Below are 22,574 nucleotides of genomic sequence, written 5' to 3' on the forward strand. Positions count from 1 at the left end.
GGTCTGATCTCTACAGTAGCAAACGTATATCCAGGTAGCTCATCAAAAGAAATGTGAACAATGAAAGAAAAAAAAATCTTAGAACAAAACAACAAATGAAAGGGTATCTATGAGCAAAAGCGAAACAAACTGTAGCGGACGCGCGCTGGGACACTGACACTGTTTCGATGCAACCTCGGCGGCTACAAGTGGTGAACAAAACAAAGAAGCGCATCCGTGCGGGCCAAGCGGACCCCGCTCTTTATATACTAGCCTCTGCCCCTTTCCTATCGGAGCATTTTAGGGGCGCCTGCACGAAACGCCGTCGCGCGGTGCACGGAGGTGAAGCCTCAAAATATCCGCAACTCCGGAAACTATCGGTCTTTTCCAAACACCCAGCCCCGGGGGTCCCAGAGGGCCAAAAGAGGGACAAACGAAAATTCTGGGGCGCAAGGAGTCGAACGAGGAGCGAGAAAGTCCCTCGACTCAGCTTTTTTGACCCTTTTGACCCTTTTGACCATCGAAATCAAAAGAAGCTCCTTGTTTATCGCCTGTACATACGCGCGACTAGATCGACTAGATTTTCGTTTTCGGCGCCTCGAGAATAGCTGCCGTTATTATGAGTATTCGTCATCGTCATATCGACGTTGTTTCCCGCTCCTTTGCTTTGTTTCTGAAGGGTTCTCTGAAGAAGGCGCGCACTGCTTAGCTGACTGCGAATCAAGCCCGTAATAGCGACATGCTGCGATGGAAAGGGGTAGAATGATACATCTTTGTTTCATGCTGTATCTTTAACTAGATGGCGTATATAAGGCAGAGGAACTGTTTCGTTGGGACCATGCAGCGTAGCAGCGATCACAGCAACGTGCAGATATGGCCGATAAGATTAGCGAGAAGTTAAGTGAGTTTAGTAAAAAGCCCGTAGAGAAGATTTTTGGCAAGACCGCCAAGACGACTTCTGGGAGCGGGGGATCTGCGGAGGAAGAGGACGAGAGGAAGCCTGTGACGTTTCCCAGGACAACGGAGCCGGAGGATGCGGATCCTAGAAGTGTGGTGCCGGAGGACGAGAGCAGCCAGAAGGATAACAGGGCAGCGGAGGGGAAGCCCCGGACAAAGTCGTTCCTGGATAATGACAAGCCGGAGAACTTCACGCCCGTGACTCGGAAGAAAAGAGTGTCGTCGCTGTCGTTAAGCGACCAGTGGATCGGCGGGGCTGCGCCTATGACGCCGCTGGACAGCAGTGCCGCAAGCGACAGAAAGAACTCTGCAGTGTCGAGTAACGGTTTCTCGAGCAGGAGGAGCTCGGTGGCGGTGAGAGAGAAGAAGAAGTTTATCGACCACGAGCGGATTGCGTCGTATGCGTTCGCGTTCGACATCGACGGAGTGCTGGTGCGAGGGCCGGAGACGATCCCGCAGGCACCGGAGGCGCTGCGTATGCTGAACGGCGAAAACAAGTACAACATCAAGGTTCCCTACATCTTCATCACTAACGGCGGCGGTCGCTCCGAAAAGGCGCGTTGCAAAGATTTGAGCAAGAGACTGGGGATCACGGTAACCGAGGATCAGGTCATCCAGGGTCACACCCCGATGAAGGATCTTGTGCCGGTCTATGAGAACGTGTTGGTTGTTGGGGGTGTTTTGGACTCGTGTAGGAAAGTCGCGGAGGGCTACGGCTTCAAGAACGTTTACATCCCATTGGATATCATGAAATGGAATCCAAGTGTTACGCCCTACTACCAGCTGAGCGAGGAGGAGAAGAGGATCGCTCGCGATGTTGATTTTTCAAAGGTAAAGATCGACGCTATTCTGGTTTTTGCAGACTCCAGGAACTGGGCTGCTGATCAGCAAATTATCTTGGAGCTTCTGTTGAGTGAGAACGGTGTTATGGGTACCATCTGCCCCACGGCTGATAAGGGTCCTGGTCTATACTTTGCACATTCGGACTTTGTTTGGGCTACGGACTACGGTCTGAATCGCTACGGTATGGGAGCGTTGCAGGTATCCATTGCCGCGCTGTATCAGGAGCACACTGGTAAAGAACTGGAAGTGACCAGGTTCGGCAAGCCCCAAAGAGGTACATTTCGTTTTGCTGAGAAAGTGTTGTCCAATTGGAGGAGAGAGACGCTTTCTGAGCATGTAGAACAGCTGAAATTGGAAGACTGTCCAGATGGGGCTGGTAGACTGCACAATGAAAGGGATGACTCGCCGCTCGTGTCTGATTCGTCAGATGATGATGAGGAACAGATGCCAAATGACCCTTTCGGCGAAAAGGGCATCACCCTAGAACGCGGCTCTAAGATGATCCTCGAGTTGCCTCCTGCTTCCACGGTGTATTTCGTAGGTGATACTCCGGAGTCTGATATTAGATTTGCAAACTCCCACGATTCGTCATGGTATTCTATCTTGGTCAAAACTGGTGTTTACCAGGATGGTGCCACTCCTAGGTACAAACCAAAGCAAATATGTGACAACGTTTTGGAAGCAGTCAAGTTTGCAATTGAGAGAGAGCACCAGAAAGAACTGAAGGAATGGAACGATTCGGCCACTGTACGAGCACCAGTAGTAGAGGAAAAGAGGGAAGTCGTGGCGGAGAAGAAATAATTATAAGGGCGCACTGTGATTGTATAGAGTTTCGAAAGATGATGTTTTATTTTAGTTTTTACGCGTTAGGAAGATAATCGATAGCTGAATTTTTATTTAAGGAATTACAACGACATGTTTAAGTCCTCGGCATTCTAAACGCATTTTTTTACAGAACAGCACCGAAACCGAAGGTAATTTTGATAGATCTTACATAGTACTCTTCAAAGTTACCGCGAACGCGATCTTCTTCACCCAGTGGAATACCGGTCCAGTTGACTTGCAACTTTGTCTCATGGTATTCTTTAGACTCATGAAATTCCATGATCAGTTTTGACTCAACCTTGTCGCGCCAATCGCTCAATCTCCAGGTGAAGACCAGTTGCTTATCTTTCTCGGCGTGTGTCAATCTGCTCGTAACGTTGCCTCCGAACAACTCAAATTCATCACCAACATCTACCGTTGGCCCACTGCCAGCTTTTGGACAAGCAAAAGATTTGCTCCAGGCCATTATGCGTTGCTTATCAACGAAAGTTCGGTACAACTCCGACGCGGGGACATTGAACGTAGGTTCAAGGTGGATTGATGTTGTGTTTCCGCCGCTTGTCGAAACACTGGGTTTCTCCGTTGTAGCGGCTCCGACGACCTTAGGAGCTTGACTCCTGGGTAAAGGTTTCGATTCTTTCGATCCCGCCGACGATGCAAAACTCCCCTGCTGGTTTGCCTTGGTGAAGGTCGAGTTGACACTATCCTCAGGAAGCTGAATGTCACTTCCGTGCGTAACAAGTAAATCATGGCTGAATCTTTGGAATATCTCCCGCAGCCGGGGCAGAAGCCTCTCACGAATCAATGGTTTGATTTCGTTCAATTGACTGGTTTCCTTGTAAATTGAGATATCAAACTGGTAGTCGCCTTCATCACTATCGAACGCAACCTCTGGCACTGTGATGCTGCCTTCAAACTGTTGGTCATTCACATGGCCTTTAATTAACATAACCATGTTCAAGTCGAACAGCGAGATAACTTTTCCCTTACGTTGATTTACCTCACAGTCACCTTCCAACGATGATAAAGAGCTTATTTCAGCATATTTGCCGTCAATCTCCCCGGTATTCAGGTTTGCTACTTTTTCGGTGAAGTATTCACGAGCCCAATTAAAGCAGTTCTTGTCAACCCAATGCCAATTGTTAGGATTGTGTACAACCATCTTTCTGCCTTCAACTATACTTAACTTGCCTGTCTGATCTCCTTAACTTAGGGTCCTAGAGGCCATCAGGCACTAGTTGCTCATCTATATATCTACACAAGACCCGCTCCGCGTATCCAAGAGATCAACTTCCAGAAGGTTCTTCTTCGCTTCATTATATTCACGTGAAATTCTATAGCTATAGAGCTTGAAGAGTTCGAATGCTACTTAAACTTCATCTATGATTGCGCAGATTGTGGAACTGCAATGCGGCCTCACATGAACTCTGACAGGTTTGTCGTCGTCATCGAGGGCAGACCACCACCAAGAAAATCCAACATCATATGCATCCCTCCGCCCCCGCTATACTCGTCCACATCCTGCGGTAAGACTTGCGAAACACCCTCTAGAAACCATACTTTGTCCTTCATCTCGGTGGTAAAACCGCGTAGCAGTTTATAGTAACTTCTCATGATTCTCATAGCACCTAAATCACCGGTCATCAGCAATGCCAGAAAGGTCTTGTCTAGCAATGCCGGAAATGCAAACACTCGGAGTATGAAGTCGGACTGATTTTTCTCACGATTCAATTTATCGAGGTACGCAAGTGTTATCAGGTAGGGGGAATCTATCTCAACTGGGTAGAGGTCAGCTATACTTTCGTCAAAACACACAAGCTCTGATACAGTTCCGCTTTCTTGATTGACAACGTCACCCAAGTCACTCAGGTCGACTGATATTAGGTTGTAAAATCTCGACTTCTCAGTCAGCGGCCATACAGCAGTTAGAATTGTTGCAGCACCTTTGACATGGAAAATCCACGCAGAAGGTGACATGGAAGTAGGGTTGGCGGGGCTGGAGGTAGATGCGTTAGCCAACGAATCCATAATCAATATCAAAGCGCTGGCTACCAGAGCATCTGTATTATCCTCTGAGATCTTGAGGACGGCCTCCCTCAGCAGTCTCAAAGCATCTAGTCTATGCTTAGACACGTACTGTTCAAGCCCGTACTCTGTCCTTGACAGATGCGTGGCACTAAATGCGAGTAGGGAGTGCATTAAAAAAGGATATTCGAATGCGAGGTCTGGAATATCGGTGCTCCACACTTCAAGACCGGAGATACCAGCCGCAGTTATGGAAGGCCAAACCTTGGTGCAATAGTGGTGAAAAAGTTTAAGATCTATCAAATTCAAATTGCTCTCACGGGAATACTCGAATAGCTTAGCGATGTTGCCCGCCCGAGCGGTATCATTGGATGAGGACGATTCCTGTGTTTGAGATTTCATCATTCTTTCACTCTTTGTTATGGATTCATCTATGCCGTCTCTGCTCGCAACAGCTGCAGCTGATGGAGAGTTCTCCTTCTCATTTAGCCCATGCTTCATCATTGGTATTGCACTTACAGGAGATATGGTTGGGTTTCCCGGCAAACCGGAATCCGCCAGCATACTACCATTGCAGGCTTCATTAACGACGTTTCCGTTTTTTGCAACCTGCTCTTGCTGTTCTTGCATGTTAGCTAAAGCTTCTTCGGCGCTGCTTGCTTTAGCCGCGTGGCTGTTCCCATTGTATTTGATTCCCGATAGCTCCTGAAAATCGTACGTTACACCACCTATTCCTGCAGTTGGAAACATACCCATGGACTTCAAGTTAATGCTTGCTTTACTAAGCTGCGCAAGCGATTCCGCCTGAAACGTTAACGGGTTGGAAGGAATCTGGCCCTGCTGCGATGATTGCTGTGTCGTCGTTTGAGTATCACTCGTCTGCTGTTGAACTTCCTGGTTTTGTCGCTGTGCCTGTGGTGGTTGTTGCTGTATTTGTTGACCTTGTTGCGGCTGCTGAGGGCCTTGACCGTTAACGTGTGACGAGAAATGCGGCTGATTCTGCGTTGGGGGCAAGCGAGCCGGTGAAAAGATGCTCCCAATACTATTAGTTATGTTCATACCAGCCGGTTGGAATGAAGGACTATTCAGCAAATCGAAAGCAACGTATTTTTCCGAATTGGTTAGCGTCATCAGCTGCGGTAAGAGAAGTGATTGTTGCTGGTATTGCTGCTGTGCTTGGTGGCCATTATTATTAGTGTCCGGTACCAGCGGCGGAAGCAGCAGACCATCCATTGTACCTTTGGATCCGTTGGAGTTCGACAAGAGTCTCCCCGGAGAGTTCAGCCGATTATTCTGGGGCAGAACATTCTGCTTCTTAGTGTTCTGCATATCTGAACCAGCCATTTTTGCAGAGGTGGACCCTGGTTTTCTACCCAATGGATTTTCGAAGCCACTTCCCACGCTTTCATTCGATATGGCTTGTGAAGCCGCTTCGGCAACAAGGCTACCAGACCGACTGCTACCGTTACTGCTGCTTGCTGTACTACCATCTTTGCTGACGTTGCTTTCCTTCTCCTCTCCCACGCCGTTCTCTGTTGGCTGATCCGAATTTGTTGTAACATACTTCACCACCGTCAGATCCTTCTTCTTTCTTGGCTGAACCGGGGTGTAGACGCAATCTAACTTCATATTCAGGCATTTTTGGCACGCGGGCTTCCCTTCATCACACTTCACTCTTCTCCTCTTACAATTGTCACACCCATTCTTCGATTTATTATGAAACTTACGCTTACCGGTTGATGTTCTGCTCACTTTCTTCCCGTCAACTTCGATGAGTTCCACGACTTTTTCTCTTCGCCTTACGGATGCTTTAACCTGAGACCTATCCATATCCTTCTATAATCTATAATAATAACCTAATAGTCTCGAGGTTATGCTCTGAAATTCAATTTTGATAGAAGCAAAGCCGCCCAAATAAATGCCGGTCCTTGATTCAAAAACGCAATCGACGTATCGCCGTCTCAACTCTCGTGTGCCACTCCTGCCGGAACTCTGCACTTGCAACCAAACAAAAACCAAATATATCAATAGAGAGTAGCAACCGAACAGTATAATTGTTCTCTAGTTTTCCGAACAACCCATTGAAGACCTGATCTTCACTGCTTGACTCTAGCAATTGGCCGTTTCGTTGCTCACTGAAGGGTCGATGAGCGTTGTTCTTCTGTTGGCTTTTCTGCCAGTCGTGTTGCTAAACGAGAACTCTATACGAGACGTAGCTAAACATTCGGCGAAATGAAATTTCAAAATCGAAGCAGGAAGAGAAGCTCAGGATAAATAGCTGGAGTGCTTGAATTGTTCGGAGAGCCGTCGAGTGGCTGGGCACGAAGTAGCTTGTGGGGCGGGTTGTTTCTTGGTTTGTTATTATACATGCAACGATTTGATGAAAATTTGGAATTACATATGGTCGTGTGGATCCTCCTTTGGTGGCTCTGGGTCGACATTTATCATGGTGTCGATTCTCAGGATGGCGACACAGGCTTCCAAGGCGGATTTCAAAGACTTGACTTTGCTGATGGTTGGTTCCAGGACGCCTGACTGCACTTCGTCGACAATTTTCCCTCTGATTAGATCGAGACCGTAGTTTCTGTAGTTTCTTCTCTTGGAGTCCTCAAGTTTGGCCTGCTGACTGGCCGCGTGGTAAGATCTCAGCTTTGCGATTAGCTCGCTGGAGTCCTTGGCCGCATTCACGGCTAGCGTCTTTGGGATTATCAGTAAAGCGCCGGCGAACTCGGCGATCGCCAATTGCTCGCGGGAACCTACAGTGGTGGCAAAGTTGTCCAGGTATATGTTCAAGGCTGTCTCCACACAACCACCACCTGGCACGACGTTTCCGCTCTCCAGCGTTCTTTTGACGACGGACAGAGAGTCGTGCAGCGAACGTTCCATTTCGTCCAATGAGTAGTCGTTGGCACCACGAAGCACGATTGAAGAGGAAGAGTGTTTAGATGTACCCTTGATTAGAATGCACTCGTCGTCGGAGAATTTCTCCTGTATCACTTCGTTACAGATTCCGAGATAGCTTGGCTCGAAGGTTTCATCACCTTCCAGATTGGACATAGAACTGATCAAAGTGGCACCCGTAGCACGCGCAATTCTTCTCAAATCCTCCTTTTTACAGCGTCTCACAGCCATAATCTTTGCCTCGACAAACTCCTTCAAGCACAGATCATCGATACCTTTGGTAGTTAACACAACTTGGGCACCTGCGTCGATGATCTTTCTAACTCTTTCTAGTACCATGCCGGCTTCACGCTTACGAATCTCCTCCAGTTGGTCTGGATCGTCGATGTTAATTTGCACGCCCATGGCCATACGGGCCTTCTGCAAGTTGATGTCCAAACATGCAATCTTGACGTTCCCACCGGCAATCCTCTTGGGCATTGCCTGTGAAGCTACCGTACAGTTCAAAGCGTAACCCTGAACCAAAACAGACTCTCTGGCAGACTTGCCATGAGCTTTCAAAATGTTGACCGCCTTGACGGGGTACTTCGTTTCGCCTTTGGTGTTCTGTGTCTTGACGGCGAGGATAGCGTCCACGACCATGTTGCTGAAAAAATCAGAGTCTGCGCCAATGATCTTTGAAGACATGCTCGTCTTAGCGATGTTAACCAGGGTTTCCTTGCCCAAACTCTCGACATTCAAAGACAGTACTTCATTGATGAACCTGATCGCTTCTCTCAAAGCCACTCTGTAACCGGTGATGATCGTTGTAGGATGAATTTTGTTCTTGACCAGCTCGTTTGCTCTTTTGAAAAGCTCAGACGCGATGATGACCACACTGGTGGTTCCGTCGCCGATCTCGCGGTCCTGCTGCTGAGCCAATTCCACGAGAATCTTGCCTGCCGGATGTTGCACGTCCAGCAGAGACAAAATCGTAGCCCCATCGTTAGTGACTGTGAAGTCTCCAATGTCATCCACCAACATCTTGTCCAGACCAACAGGTCCCAATGACGATTTAACCACATTGGCCACAGCCATCGTGGCTAGCACATTCTGATTTCTGATATCATCACCACTGATCTTTTCTCCGCCAAGAAAAAGGGTATCGGAGCGAGAGTTGTTAAACACCTGAGCCATTGTTAACAGAATTCTACCCAAGTTCCTTCAAATGCCACCTGGAAGACCCTATAATCCTATGATCTCTGATCCATTTGCCACATTTGATCGATGAATACCTAGAAGAAGGTGTCTTAAATTTTCAAATAGCCGGGTAACTGCATCTTAATCAAAGGGCTGAGGTCCTCCAATACCAGGATACTAAGCAGAAGATGAGAAGATGTCTCTGCAATTCATGCGATGTCGCTGGATCTGGCGATCTTGGACTTTCCATGTAATGTAGGAATTCGACTCGCTGTGCCTGTGCCGACTGTTTTGAAGTCCAGGCATTTACTGATGCACAACAAACTGGCTCGTTCAATCTCTAGATAGTCGTCTTGTCGTCACCTCTGTAAAGCCAATTGTCATCATATACCTATAGAATAGTACATTTCTTACTCTTTTTAATTACTGGTGGCTCCAACGCAGCAACGATTGCCTCGTCAAAGACGTTCTTCAACCCGCGTTGTGTCAGGGCTGAGCATTCGACATATTTCACTGCTCTCAGCTCCCTTGCCAGTCTCTCGCCTTGTTCGGAGCTGATTGGGCGCAATCTCTGCCTCTGTAGCTTCTCGATGATAACCTTGTCGTCTCTCAAGTCTATCTGCGTGCCGACAATCAAACATGGAACACCAGGGCAGTGGTGATGTACCTCGGGAAACCACTTCTCCTTCACGTTTTCAAAAGAGGGTGGTGATATCACACTGAAGCAGACCAGGAAGACGTCCGTCGACGGATACGACAGCGGTCTTAACCTATCATAATCTTCTTGACCAGCAGTGTCGAAGAGCCCTAATGTGTATGGCTCGTCTCCTATCATCACGGTTACCGCATAATTATCGAACACCGTTGGCACATAATCTGCTGGGAACTGGTTCGTGGTGTAGGATATCAGGAGACAGGTCTTACCAACCGCACCGTCACCGACAACAACACACTTTAACGTTTGCATTCTGAACAATTAACCTCAATCTCAGCCCACTACTCCTTCAACACGCCTCCGGCTCAAGGCTACCGTGCTACCGAACTACCCTGCGGATGTCCTTATCTTTCGTCGATCACAAGCAGCGCTTCTTTCCAGTCTTCGAGCTCTCGCATCTTCCGTAAGCGGGAACTTCGAGAATCTGATCGGCCATAGAGACACCGGGTAACAATGGTTATATCAAGATATAAAGACTATTTTATTACATGTCCGCTAGAGGCTCTTCAGTCTTCTCCATCGTCGGCGTTATCCTCGTCTCCGTCGTCGGATGACTCCTCAGATGATTCCTCAGACGTCTCTTCATCCGCCTCTCTGAGCCAGTCAACCCATTTCTCGGTTAGTCTCTTGACCTCGTCATATGCCGGATCCTGAGAGACATTGTCCCACCATTGGTAGACGATGTCCTCTTCCAGGATGTCGTTGTCGTAGAGATTATTCAACGCGCTGAATAGGATCAAGTCTGGCTTCTCGAAACCCTGTTCGCTGGTTCTCTGCATCAGTAAGTCGATGAGATCGACGTACTCTTCCCGGTCAAATGTCTCTCTCTTGAACAGCTGTCCCCATTGGCCGAAAACCTTGGCAACGGCCTCTTTGGGGCCCAAAGTTTGTGTGGCGATAAAATGGTACACCCGTCTCAGAAGCGCAACCACCGTCACATTTCTAACTTCGTGATATGTCACGTTCATGCTCATCCGCAAAGTGTTTAATTCCAACATGGCAGTGTCCAGATCGTGGTTGTTCTCTATGGCTCTCTTAACCGTGGCTATCCCCTCTTCCTGGAAAGATTCTTCGTCTTCGTCGAACTCTGAAGCGTCTCCTTCCCTATCGGTGTACATGCTATTAGTTGACATAGTTCTCTTCTTTTTAGCCTTTACTATGCGCGATGAGATCGAGTCGTCGCTCAAGCAAGCCTCTTCTAGATGATTTGATAGATCGTGAGCAACCTTGTCGAGCTCACGCGCGTCTTCTTCCATCTCTGAAAGGTCGCTCTCGTAAATATACCCGACACCCTGTGCGCCGACCAAGGCGATTGCAGGTGAGTCGATAATCTTGTCTTCCTCCTTTTCGGTGTCTGATAATTCTTCCTCCGAGAGTCCCAACTCATGTGGATGCAGGCTCTTCACCGGTGTACCGGAAATCCTCGAACCGCTGGGAATCTCCATGTTGTCGTCGATCTTAACGTCGAATCCAATTACGCACCCATCATTGAGAATGACGCTCTTGCCCAGATTCGAATTGCTTGCCAATATACAGTGGTCAACGACACTGTCGTTACCTATCACGGTATTGTCCCAAATGTAACTGTTTGTTATCTTTATGTTTTCGCCAATCTTGCAGTTTCTCCCGATTACCGAATTCTCAATGAGAGTCCCTTCCCCTATTCTTGTCTTTGAACCGATAGCGGTACATTTCCCGATCTTACATGATTGTGCCAACACAACATCCTTTTCCTTGTAAACATGGCCGGAGTCGTAAGAGTAGGTTTGATCGGAGACTATATTAGCCTCCAAAGTCAATGGGAAACACCATCTACCGATGAAGTCACGGGAAATGGAATCATAGGTCTGCCAACTTTCCACTCTTGCTGCGTACTCATCAGTAATATAAGCGTACACATGTTTGCTCAACAAATCGCTGGAAAGAACACCTTTCACAAAATCTGATCTCAAAAGCTGGTAATCGAAATTTTCTTGGAAAATCGCAGGAACGGTGGGCGTGCAGATATCTATGCGACAATCTATTAAGTCGTTTCGTATAGTGAAATCGTCGACATTCTCTAGCAACTCGGTGTCGATCTCCAGGCTTGTCTTCTTTCTGGAAAAAGCTGCCGGTATCTGCTGGTAGTATAAGCATCTGTTGTCCGATTTGTCGAGAATGAATGCAGCCGGTTCGAGCGATCTGGTGCGATGGAACTGGCTTGCCTTACTCAAGCACATGGTCACAATGTGATCCTTGTCCTTGGCGCGCATCTTCTTATGAAATTCATACAGCCTGTCGAATTCGACGTTGGTGACTACATCACCACTCACCAGAATAAAGTCCCCAGAAATGATGCCTCTGTTGTCCAAGTCTCTCATAGCATCTCCGACAGAACGGGCCTCGGGAGACATAATGGTGATCACCTTGAAAGGAGACCAAGGAAGGTTCCATTTAGAGCTCTCGATATAATCGCTGATCTGGTTGGCGTGTGAGGAGCAAACTAAAAGCACTTCCCGAGCGTTAGCTTTTGCCAAGAACTCCAATGTGTACTCAATTAACGGAACATTAGCCAATGGCAATAAACATCTTGGCTTGACAGAGGTTAGTGGCATAAATCTGGTCTCGAACGAGTCTGTCAGCACAATGGCCTGCAAGCGATCATCCTGCGTCATTTCACCCTTTGTCAATCCGCCATTGTTGGCCTTTCCTCCGGACTTTCCCTTCTTACCAGCCATCTTGATGAATTCTAGCAATTAGAGTCAAAGGGAACAGACTTTCAAGCCCTGATACCAAGCCAACGGACGTTCTCAGAGACAGGTCTTGTACATTACTCATGAATCGATGGCTTTCTAGGCGATGATGTCTACAAATTGCACGTCTGCCGTTAATGATGATTTTTCATATTTCGAATATAAAAAAGAATGGAAAGTGCTCGAGGTGGGGTTCGAACCCACGACGGTCGCGTTGCTTGAAGGCCTGCATTGAAAGGCCGCTAGACAGAATGCTTCGGAGGAACCGACTGCACCTATAAGCACGAAGCTCTAACCACTGAGCTACACGAGCATTTTCGAAAGAGGAGCCATAATTTATTGAATATATACCACTAAACAACGAACTTACCTTTGTAGTATCTTTGCCTCTGCAAGTAAAAGGCCATCTGAGACTACCATAATGGTTAATGCTTGAACAAATAGCGCGTATCTTGAAGGTTACCGGTTTTAAGTGCAAGAGAACACAGCACTGCATGCGGTTGGTTTTACTACGTGAATGACAGGCCTCGAAACGATCGATTATTCATTTGCCACGCTCTCGAGTATTTATGGCTTCAATGCTTGGTCGTGCTGAAGGGTTGAGTCGATTAGCAACCGTTGCTATTCGTTACTTTTGATCGCCAAAGCGTTTAGGTGAATTAAATACTTGGCATTTATAAAGTTACACAGATCTCTATCAATTGTGACCAGTGATGGCAGAATGGAGTCTCAAGTGATCTGGCTGCCTTTTTAGTCTCCACAGACCAACTCGATCAGGAAGCAGCAGCATAGCACCTTCAAACAGGTGTCTAGACAGCTTTCCTCCTTCCTATGTTCTTGCTGTTGGACATAAACTGGCTGCTGAGGTTGTTGGTAGTAACCTTGCTGAGGAGGAGGACCTTGTTGGTAGTAGCCTTGTTGCGGTGGGCCCTGTTGATATCCACCTTGTGGTGGGCCCTGATATCCACCTTGTGGAGGCCCTTGCTGATAGTAATTTTGGTTCATACTGATGTAATCCTTGCGCTAAAGCTGACAGGCGTCTAAGAACCGAGTACGAGTGCTTTCAAGGCTTAGTTGGCCTAGTTGTATTATTTTTTTTTGTTTCTCGAGAACGTACGTGGCTGGATCTTTGGAACCTGCCATTCTGGAAAGTCAAACTAGTAAACAAAACATTAAACAATGATTATATGCAGACTAGAAAAAAGTATGGAAGCTTCTGGTGTAACTCAGTACAGATTATTCTAGCTAGTCTCTGTAGTCTTGCACTTCTGGGTTGTCCTTATACCTTGTCTGTGGCGAAGTACCCACAGAATCGGCGATAAACTCGTAAAACCTATCAGCATATTCCTTTGAGGGCACGGCGCTGACCACTTTGAGATCATGGCTCAAACCTCTCCAGAAAGTTTCCAGTTTTTTTAAGAACGAATAATTGGTCAAGCAATCTATTATTCCCACATAGTAGACCAGGTTGGTATCGTTATTAAAGGGATCAGAGCTACGGATGCCGCCTTCAAACTCTTTGAAAAAATGAGGGATGACCGTTCCCGATGGCAAGCCGCCCGTGCTTTCTGGCAACGTTTTGAACCCACCGGTTGATGTGGTTACCGGAACCAGCGATCCTTCTGGTAACTCAGGATCTTCTTCCTTTGCCTTGTTCAAATCGTGAATTCCGAGCAGTAAAGAGTAATCCATTATGTTCAACTTGGCCAAAAATTGCACGTCCTTCTTCAGCTGATCTAGTAATTTTTTCTTTTTCAATGGCCCAAATTTTATTTCCTCTCTTCGTTCCAACCAGTTCAAATCCTTGAGCACTACTCGGTAATTCTCGTCGTGCTTTGCACGCTCTGGATCCACTTCGGTATACCTGCCCAGCGTAGAGCCCTTCAGATCGAAGGTTATATGCATCTCTAAATGTGGTGGGAAAAGGTTGTTCATAACCAGAAAATAGATTTTCCTATGTTTTATCTTGTTCCGGAATGATATAGGCATTTTGACCCTGTGCAACCCATAAAATTGAGACACCAAAGTGTCTGGATTGGCCTTTATATGTGTATAGTATTCGTGCAGATGCCTTCGCAGATGAATATGTTCTGCATGATGAATAGTCTTGATAATATATCTGTAATCTCTGGAGAAATAAAAGAACGAACCACTCTTACCGGGGGAATTGAGCTCGCTGAGGACATATTTGGAAGTTAATGAGACCAAATAATCAGCGGGATCCAAACCAAACATCGCACGAAGTTCTCTGAAGACCTCGGGACTGTAGTCTTTAAACTTGAACGCGTACTGTGACGACGGCGTGAGTTCATTCCCGTGATAATCAAATGCCAGTTTCTTTGTACATTTGAAGTCTTTCGGCGTCAAAGGCTTCATGATACCGGAACAACGTGAAACTGCGACTCGAATGCCAGTAAGCATGTTATATGCTATGATGAAGTTGACGTGGCCCTCACTGACCTTATTGCCGATTAAGACGCGGTCATCGTCTAGATGTGTGAGTTTCTTCCTCCTTATCTCCCTCTTATGCAATATCGACTTTCTCGTCTTTCTAGTATCCGCTGTAGCAGCCTCCGATTTTATGAGCGCACTAGGCTGCATATCCGGTGGCATGGAGGAGAACGATCCGGGGTGAATTTTGCCGCTATAAGCGACTCTTTCTTTTGGCATCTTTATCGGCAGTGACCCCATCGAATTGTTCTGCATACTCCTCGATAAAGGATCCACAGCATCCTCATCTTCCATGGGTAATATCTGTGAATGTTTCGACGCGTGAAACGGAATATTCTTTCGTATACTCTCCTGAGTGCGAGTCCTCCTTGCCGGCATCCTCGACACTTTATTGTTTAAAAGGATATGGTCGTCGTTGAGGTCCTGAATGTACGAATCCGTGTGCACCAAGCTATCGTTTCCCAGAACGCCCTCGTCTCTAAGCGAAGGCTCCTTCCCGCTATCCTGACCTGTCACAGCTTTATCTGTTTCGTCACCTGTCGCTTCATTGATCTCGTGCTGCTCGGCGATATTGGGAGTGCTTTCTTCGGCGACTCTATCCGTTGCCTCTTCGTCTCGTACTTTCTTCACACCGCCATCCTGTATCTTTTGCTTCGGACTGAAATAATCCACAGATTTGTCGCCTGCCGACACAATCTGCAACGTCTGCATTTCATTTTCCATCACCCTCACGGTCTCATCTCTGTCTTCGCTGCCAATCTGCCTCTTCTGCAGCGCGGCAGTCTCGTCGTCAATCGACGTCGGCGTAGACGAAGAACATTCCCCGACAGAAGGCCGCGGACTTCCGCCATTCGACTCGGAATTCAAAGACGAATGATAGCTCGGATGGTGGCGGTGGCGACCTTTCGAGTCCTTTGGCCTCCGAGCCTTCTGCTGAAGCGATTCTGTGTTCACCACCTCGACCTTCAACTGGGCAGACGATTCAAAACTTATTAATGTTGTCGACATAGAAAAAACCAGTAAAAGACAGTTTCACACTCCAGACTGCTGATAAATTCCACTCAAAAACACCTTTCGCACCCAACCAACACTCAATTGCAACACAATAAGCTGCAGAAAATCAGCGTCCACCGCTTTCCTCGAGATTTCCGCAACACAACCACTTGCGACGGCTTGACCCAGCAACCAGACGACTCCCAGACGATTACTTACCTTCCTGTTGTCAAAGTTTTCTTCATCAACAGTATATAGCAGAGGTCCCTGTCTGTTTACTGGGCTATGTTTTGTGCAGTGCGCAAACGTGATGCACCGAAAAATCCCAAGATTAACGCCGACTAGGCTTAAATCTACAAGAGAGGGCCAGATGATGGCCGGAAAGCGCCAGAAAGCTCAATTGGTAGGTGTCTATACATGTAGATGGGGCTCTGTTCGAACGAACCCAGCTCCTGGACTATAGGTGGTCAATGGCCTCGTTGAGCAATTGCACCGCGGCGTAGACGTCCTGGAAGGTGTTGTAGAGCGGAGCCGGCGCGAGGCGCATCGCGTTGGGCCTTCTCTCGTCGGCGATCAGCCCTCTGGCGTTGGCATAGCTGGAGACCCGGCTCATGACGTTGTCCGGGAAGAACAGGATAGAGACCTGGGCGCCGTGGTCGCAGTCGCGGGCCACGGGAGTGACAATGGTGAAGCCGGTGGCAGAGGAGACCGAGTCGCGGTAGTGGGGAGATGCCTTGAGCAGCCGCACGAGGTAGTTGGTAAGCTGGAGCGATCTCTCGCGGATCTTGACCATCCCTCCGAACTCGGCAAAGATTTGAAGCGAGCTCTTGAGCGCGACGACGTCGATGACGCTCGGGTTGGACTGTCTGAATCCCAGCGCTCCTGGAATGGGGTCGAACTCCTCGAGCATCTTGAACCGCTGCTCGGCGTTGTTGCCCCACCAGCCTGCGAGACGGGGCAGCGGATCACCGCTGCCGCTGGCATGCTTGGAGTGCACGAAGAGACCGCCGATGGCGCCGGGCCCCGCGTTCAGATACTTGTAGGAGCACCAGCAGGCAAAGTCCACGCCCCACTCGTGCAGTTTCAGTTCGACGTTTCCGACCGCATGAGCGAGATCCCAGCCCACCACGATGTCCGGGAACCGGTGTGCAAACCTCGTGATCCGCTCGATCTCGAACAGCTGGCCGGTGTAGTACTGGATCCCCGACAGACACACCACCGCCAGCGAGTCACTGTTCGCCTCAATCGCCTGCAAGATGTCCTCGGTCCGCAGATGGAACTCGCCGGCACGCGGCTCGAGCAGCACCAGGTTCTGCTCGGGATCCACGCCGTGGATCCTGCACTGGTTGTACAGCGCGTAGTAGTCCGACGGGAAGGCGCTCTTCTCGACCATAATCTTGGTCCGCGACCCTCGCGGCCGGTAGAACGTGACCAGCAGACTGTTCAAGTTCGCAGTCAGACTATTCATAACAGCCACTTCGTCCTCCTGCGCTCCCACGACCGGCGCCAGCAGCGGCACCACGGGAAGATCGATGTCCACCCAGGGCACGCAGCCCTCGTCGACTCCCGGGTGTCTGAAGTGTCCCTCGACGCCCCGCGCCCCCCAGGCGTCCAACTCTCTCTCAATTGCGCTCCTCGTCCTCCTGGGCATCAATCCCAGCGAGTTTCCACACAGATAGTAGACCTCCCTGTCCGGGTCGCCGCCTGCGAGGCCCATCGACCGCCACGTAGGCACCTGAAACTGCCCCCGCACGCTTTCGGGGTGCTCTCTATCCAACTCCACTGCTTCCTCCATGCCTGACGACCGCCAACAGCGCTCAATGGCTGCTCCCACCGCTCCCATGGCCATTAATATGCCCCCAGTCCACACCTCGTTCGTGTTGCGCCGGCGGTGTAACCCGGCCCGCACCCTTGTGGCGGCCGGGTAACGCAAAACCAGCCTGGGAGGAGAACGACGGAAAAGGAACCAACGGCCAAACAGAGGTAAGCAAGGCGTTAGAACAGGCATGCCAGCGCAGCAACCGCATCGGAGAATGGTGCAGAGCACTACTGAGCCCCAGGACACAGTGGCCGCTATCGAGATTAGAGAGAGTGTCTCCCGGGAGAGTGGAGCGGCTCCCGCTCCGCGCGAGCCAGCCTCCAGCTTCGACACGCAACCGCCCAGCAATCCAACGTTTGAAACAGCGAAAATACAGTCCACAAAGAGCTCGTACGACGACAACCCGCTGCTATCGATCACACAGCCGACCTCCGCGCCCAACAACACCCCGGTTCAGAGCCCCCCAGAGTCGCCTGGTGGGGGGCGGGACGCCCCCCACCAGAGAGACGAGAGTCCCAAGAGCGAGTCCGGGAGTGAAGAGGCTGCTGAGGACGCCAGCTGCCGTCGACCATCGCTCTTGCCACCGCCGCATTTGCTGTTGGGCGGTGGGTCGCGCGATCACGTGGGCGAGAGGTATACAAGAGGAAGCAGGCAGGAGGATGAGAACTCGCCGATATCGATCATCAATCGGCGGCAGATCTTCAGTACGTCGGACTCGCGGTCGACGGGGTCTTCTCAGCAGGTGGCGGGACCGCCTGGAGCGAGGAAGAGCGCAAACAGCGACGAGAAAACAAGCGAGGATGGGAAGAAGAGCGAGAGTGGTGGGAACGAGAGCAGTGGCGATGAGCTCGGAGTGGCACCGCAGAGTTTTTACTTTGACAAGGACAGGTCCGTGACGGATCCGCATGTGAAGCACGACCAGGCGGACGAAAAGATTAACATATCGTCGTGGCTAAAGTCCAGGCATGGCGCAGAGGTGTATTCGCTGTCGGATAGTGCCGGGAATGGTAAGAGCAGCGAGAGCAGTCGGCACGGGACCAAGGAGAGCGAACAGTTTTCGATGCACGATGGGCTGATCTCGCCCCAGGCGCCGAGATCCGCGCTGTCGATGGGCAGCTCGTGCGGCCGTGTGATGAGCAGGGGCAGCGTTCCGGAGGAGTTGTCGACCAAGGACGGTGGAGAGGAGGATGACGAGAACTACGTGCCGCCACCGCCGCCCAAGTTTATCAACTCCAAGCTTGACGGTGTCAGGTCACGGTTGCTGCTGAACCCTAGGGTGACGCCTCCGAATATAGACGCGGATATGGGCACTGCGACGGCTGCTGCGGTGCTCTCGAACATGAGGTCGTCGCCGTTCCACTTTCCGGAGAGGTCTCAGCAGTACAGCAGCCGACCCGGGTCCTCGTCCTTCTCCAAGAGTTATCCCAGGCCGATAATTCGCATCCACCATAGAGAATATCCGATGGGGGAGAACGACGAAAATGCAGTGCTAGATGGCGATGAGGACAATGAGGATGGCGACGCTGGCGGATCTCAGAAACAGGAGGATTTCAGCGGAGTGGTGAAAACCACAGGTGAGAGGCTGCGAAAGAACAGCATGTTGAGTGACCAAGCAGAGAGAGAGGTTACTTGGAACAAGAGTGGAAAACGAATCAATCGAAGATTGACGGCGACTAGTCCAAGAAGTAAGAGACCGAAGAAATCTAGATCGAGGACCAAAGCATCTCATACAGACGACGATGGCTCCAGGATAAGTGATGATGGCGATGAGAGCTACACATTGAACGACTACCATGATGAGGATGAAGAGGAGGATGACGATAGTGCGGCCAAGTCAGTGTCCAAGGCCTCTAGACAAAAAGCCGGTTTGGGATCGCGGTCGCGTACTGGTTGCTGGATCTGCCGTTTAAGGAAGAAAAAGTGCACAGAGGAAAAGCCAAGTTGTTTCAATTGTGAAAGGCTCAATTTGGAATGCCACTACGACGCTATCAAGCCTGATTTTGTTTCCGATCCCAAGAAGAAGATGCTGAAGTTGCTTGAAATAAAGACAAAAACAAAAGAGGCAAAGAGGAATGCAATGAGAAAAAAACCTTCTAAAGCTAACTCTTAGAAGCGGCTCTTGCACCATAGACAATACTATATATGGACTGTTTTGTAATATACCCAATCGGTCGGAACAACAGACCTTTGATTATTTCATCTGCTCAGCTATTCAACGATGCGCAAACTCTGCAGGTAGGGATGCAGGTGACTGTCGTCCCATCTGCAAAGGGAGGATCGTATTCGGATGTAAATTATTTCCTTGACCATATAGCTGATGCTGCGACTGTTGTGCACCATATGGATATGGGCCTTGCTGATAGAATGGCTGGGCCATCCAAGTGTTTGGTTGATACATCTGCATTGGCTGTCCAGGTCTGGGGTACACCACTCCGGGCTGCGCTGGTACCATAGCCGGCTGTGCAGGAGGTGGATAAAGTATCGAAGGGGCAGCAAGTGGCTGTGCTGGACCTGCTGTCTGTGCTGACATAACAGGCATTCTGTAGGGAATTGCTCCCATCGCTTGAAATCCTGCAAGCGGCATGCCCACGTGTGGTATTGTCGATGAGAGCGATTCCAGGTTCCGGTGCTTTAACTGCTGTTTCTCTAGATACTCAGCTGAAATCGGCTCTTGGATATCCGTGCTCTGCTCACCGGCAAAATCCATCAAATCTTTCTCATCAGAGCGAGATGAGTACGAAGATAACGTGGTTGACGAGCTGCTGGGTTGGACAGAGCCGTCAGATGAAATTGTGGCGGCTTGGCGTACTGATGCGCTTTCTGTCATGCCTGAACTAGGCTTGGTATTAAATGTTGAAGGCGCCATCGGAGCTGATGAACCACTATAACCCCAATCCGGTGTCTTCGTGCCCTGCCGGGTGCCCCTGAACTGTTCCTCTAATTCCGCAATTGAAAGTGTTTCGTTTTTACCAGATTTTTTGGTATTCAATGTGCGCTTATCATTCTGTATTTTGGAGGGAGTATTTTCTGACCTTTTGGTTGGCCGTTTTACGGCCTGCTGTCCAAATTCGTAGAGCGTCTTTTCTGCGTTCCACACCATACCACAACTGTTCTTCGCAAAGAACTTTCTTCCGGAACCTACAATGGCTTTCAATCTCAGCCGCCCCTCATCGGTCGCTTGTAGCCTTTCAGTTTCCGGCACGTATCCCATCAGTCTAGAAGTAGAATCACTGGAAGCAAAGATATGCTCATCATTAAAATCAGATAATGCATATCTCACAGAAAAGAATTCCTTCAACATAACGTCTTCTTCAAAAAAATATGGCCTGGTTGGTTTGCTATTTGCAAGCGAACTTTTGTCTAATTTGTCACTTTTCAAAATGTCGTTCAACAAAAGAGCTAGTGCTTTACAGAAGTTTTCGTCACGGTGGGAGTATTGTAAAGCTGCCCGATTGCACTTCAACCAATTTTCAACTACTCTTACCATTGCCAAGTAGTGGAAATCGTCAAAATTTTTCTCCCATGCTTCTCTGATGATGTGCAATAGATGAGAGATAAATTTGAAGGAAAAGGATAAGTAATTTGACTGGACCTGTGTTAAATCTTTTAGATTCACGGCTTGCGAATCAAGCCTTTTTTCACCAATTTTCGGCCTCTTCACCAGTAGATCAAAACCTCCGATAGCGATAATCAAATTTTCAAAGATGAGCCCTGTATTCTTGATGTAGCAAGTTGAAATCTTCTCGTATAACACTCTCTCCAATGAAACCAAGTTTGAGACTCCTGGCAAACTATCTATTTTCCACGACTGTGGAGCAAAATGATTCCCAAATAAAACCAAAAAATAGGACTCGATTATCATTCTATTGATGAAACCGGTTGGGTCCATTTTTAGGTGATGATTGTGTTTCAGATTCTGATCGAAGTTATGACGCAGGCGACTTTTTCTATCGCATATTATCCGGGCAAAATTGCTTTCCGCAGCTGGACTCGGAATTCTAGCGAGAGCACTTCGAGTAAACTGATACACAGCTGAGCCGAAGTTATTAGTCTGGACGTATATCAGCCCTTTCTGTAAATGGGCCTCCCCCATGGAAGGTAGAAACAAACAAGCCATATCAAGATATCTGATAGACTTCTCGAAATCCTGAAGCTGATATCTATTGTTGATTTTCTGTCCGACAGCTTTATAACGATGAGTGGTCCCCAAATACAGCAGGCAGTTATGCAATGTCATTACAACTAAAACAGCGAATTTTCCATTGGAACCCAGGCGGCTCTGTTCAGAAGATTCAGGAATTTTCATGTTCAACTCTTCGCGGAGCTTCAAAGGCATTAACGCGGAGCAGTCATATTTTGCAACAACTTGCTCCATAATGCTGTAGTAAAACTTGTGCACAGATTTGAAGAATTTAGTAAGTTTTGCATTCATCTTCCGAAACTCCACATATCTCGGCTTTTCTCCAGGTTCCTTCGGCGATATCGTTTTTCTCCAAGCTTGGAACCACTTAAAAACGGGATGACAAATCTTTTCCCAATACAACCTAAGAATTAGCGGCACAGTCCTGTCGTCTATGTCGATCTGCAAAGAGCCATTATTTCTTGCACTTTCGCATATCTCTTGCTGCACGTCCAGAGATTCTTTTACCATTCTGGTCAACCTGGACTCGACAAATGACAGAAATCCATTCAGCAAGGCATCATCTTGCACAATTTGATTGTCCTTAAACGTGGCTTCAAGCTGCGTCTGAAAATTATTCAACGTCTCCCATACATTCTTCTCAGCGCTCGAAAGAGACTCGCTCATCTATACCTCTGCGCTATTTTTAATAATCTATTCCTCTTTACGCTTAGCTCTTAAAACCGTCTTGACCATAAAAATGTCTTCCTTGCAACATAAAAAATTCAAGCATACACTGTGCAATCAAAATTCGCTTATCCACAGGATTTCCTTACAGTCATTCACGGAGCTTGGAATTAGATCTTTTGCCCGATAGATACTGGCAAAGCTCAGCTGTTGTTTCTTCAAATATGAGCACCATTCTCTTGCTGGTGGATGCGATGTGAAAAAAAAAACTCGTTAAAAACGACCCAAAATTCGAACTGGTGCCAGCTTCAATTTAGCCGCCGAAGTGTTTTATTCGCAAGCAGAAAC

At 48.5% G+C, this 22,574-nt stretch overlaps 10 protein-coding genes and 1 non-coding gene across 11 annotated transcripts; 2 read left to right on the top strand and 9 right to left on the bottom strand.

Annotated features, from left to right (window-relative positions):
• Positions 1–852: 852 nt before the first annotated feature.
• Positions 853–2,580, top strand: HG536_0C00310 (uncharacterized protein; the record flags this gene model as incomplete). The annotated part of the gene is made up of 1 exon (XM_037282644.1): positions 853–2,580. The coding sequence occupies one exon, from the start codon at positions 853–855 to the stop codon at positions 2,578–2,580; it is 1,728 nt and encodes a 575-aa protein (XP_037138539.1).
• A 148-nt stretch (positions 2,581–2,728) lies between these two features.
• Positions 2,729–3,766, bottom strand: AHA1 (Aha1p; the record flags this gene model as incomplete). The annotated part of the gene is made up of 1 exon (XM_037282645.1): positions 2,729–3,766. The coding sequence occupies one exon, from the start codon at positions 3,764–3,766 to the stop codon at positions 2,729–2,731; it is 1,038 nt and encodes a 345-aa protein (XP_037138540.1).
• A 254-nt stretch (positions 3,767–4,020) lies between these two features.
• On the bottom strand, positions 4,021–6,459 carry UPC2 (Upc2p; the record flags this gene model as incomplete). The annotated part of the gene is made up of 1 exon (XM_037282646.1): positions 4,021–6,459. One exon carries the CDS (start codon positions 6,457–6,459, stop codon positions 4,021–4,023), a length of 2,439 nt encoding a protein of 812 aa, XP_037138541.1.
• A 564-nt stretch (positions 6,460–7,023) lies between these two features.
• Positions 7,024–8,706, bottom strand: TCP1 (chaperonin-containing T-complex alpha subunit TCP1; the record flags this gene model as incomplete). The annotated part of the gene is made up of 1 exon (XM_037282647.1): positions 7,024–8,706. The coding sequence occupies one exon, from the start codon at positions 8,704–8,706 to the stop codon at positions 7,024–7,026; it is 1,683 nt and encodes a 560-aa protein (XP_037138542.1).
• A 394-nt stretch (positions 8,707–9,100) lies between these two features.
• On the bottom strand, positions 9,101–9,676 carry CDC42 (Rho family GTPase CDC42; the record flags this gene model as incomplete). The annotated part of the gene is made up of 1 exon (XM_037282648.1): positions 9,101–9,676. One exon carries the CDS (start codon positions 9,674–9,676, stop codon positions 9,101–9,103), a length of 576 nt encoding a protein of 191 aa, XP_037138543.1.
• Positions 9,677–9,930: 254 nt separating this feature from the next.
• Positions 9,931–12,141, bottom strand: GCD6 (translation initiation factor eIF2B catalytic subunit epsilon; the record flags this gene model as incomplete). The annotated part of the gene is made up of 1 exon (XM_037282649.1): positions 9,931–12,141. One exon carries the CDS (start codon positions 12,139–12,141, stop codon positions 9,931–9,933), a length of 2,211 nt encoding a protein of 736 aa, XP_037138544.1.
• A 194-nt stretch (positions 12,142–12,335) lies between these two features.
• Positions 12,336–12,469, bottom strand: HG536_0Ctrna3I. The gene is made up of 2 exons: positions 12,432–12,469; positions 12,336–12,372 (listed from the first exon to the last, which is right to left on the bottom strand). It is a non-coding gene; the product is annotated as a tRNA-Ile (tRNA).
• Positions 12,470–13,401: 932 nt separating this feature from the next.
• Positions 13,402–15,615, bottom strand: MSS4 (1-phosphatidylinositol-4-phosphate 5-kinase; the record flags this gene model as incomplete). The annotated part of the gene is made up of 1 exon (XM_037282650.1): positions 13,402–15,615. One exon carries the CDS (start codon positions 15,613–15,615, stop codon positions 13,402–13,404), a length of 2,214 nt encoding a protein of 737 aa, XP_037138545.1.
• Positions 15,616–16,057: 442 nt separating this feature from the next.
• Positions 16,058–17,608, bottom strand: BNA5 (kynureninase; the record flags this gene model as incomplete). The annotated part of the gene is made up of 1 exon (XM_037282651.1): positions 16,058–17,608. One exon carries the CDS (start codon positions 17,606–17,608, stop codon positions 16,058–16,060), a length of 1,551 nt encoding a protein of 516 aa, XP_037138546.1.
• UME6 (DNA-binding transcriptional regulator UME6) lies at positions 17,607–19,529 on the top strand (the record flags this gene model as incomplete). Its single annotated transcript, XM_037282652.1, has 1 exon — positions 17,607–19,529. The coding sequence occupies one exon, from the start codon at positions 17,607–17,609 to the stop codon at positions 19,527–19,529; it is 1,923 nt and encodes a 640-aa protein (XP_037138547.1).
• Positions 19,530–19,631: 102 nt separating this feature from the next.
• On the bottom strand, positions 19,632–22,226 carry HG536_0C00400 (uncharacterized protein; the record flags this gene model as incomplete). The annotated part of the gene is made up of 1 exon (XM_037282653.1): positions 19,632–22,226. The coding sequence occupies one exon, from the start codon at positions 22,224–22,226 to the stop codon at positions 19,632–19,634; it is 2,595 nt and encodes an 864-aa protein (XP_037138548.1).
• Between the last annotated feature and the right edge of the window lie 348 nt (positions 22,227–22,574).

This window comes from Torulaspora globosa, chromosome 3, assembly GCF_014133895.1.
Source record: "Torulaspora globosa chromosome 3, complete sequence".
Lineage (NCBI taxonomy): Eukaryota > Fungi > Ascomycota > Saccharomycetes > Saccharomycetales > Saccharomycetaceae > Torulaspora > Torulaspora globosa.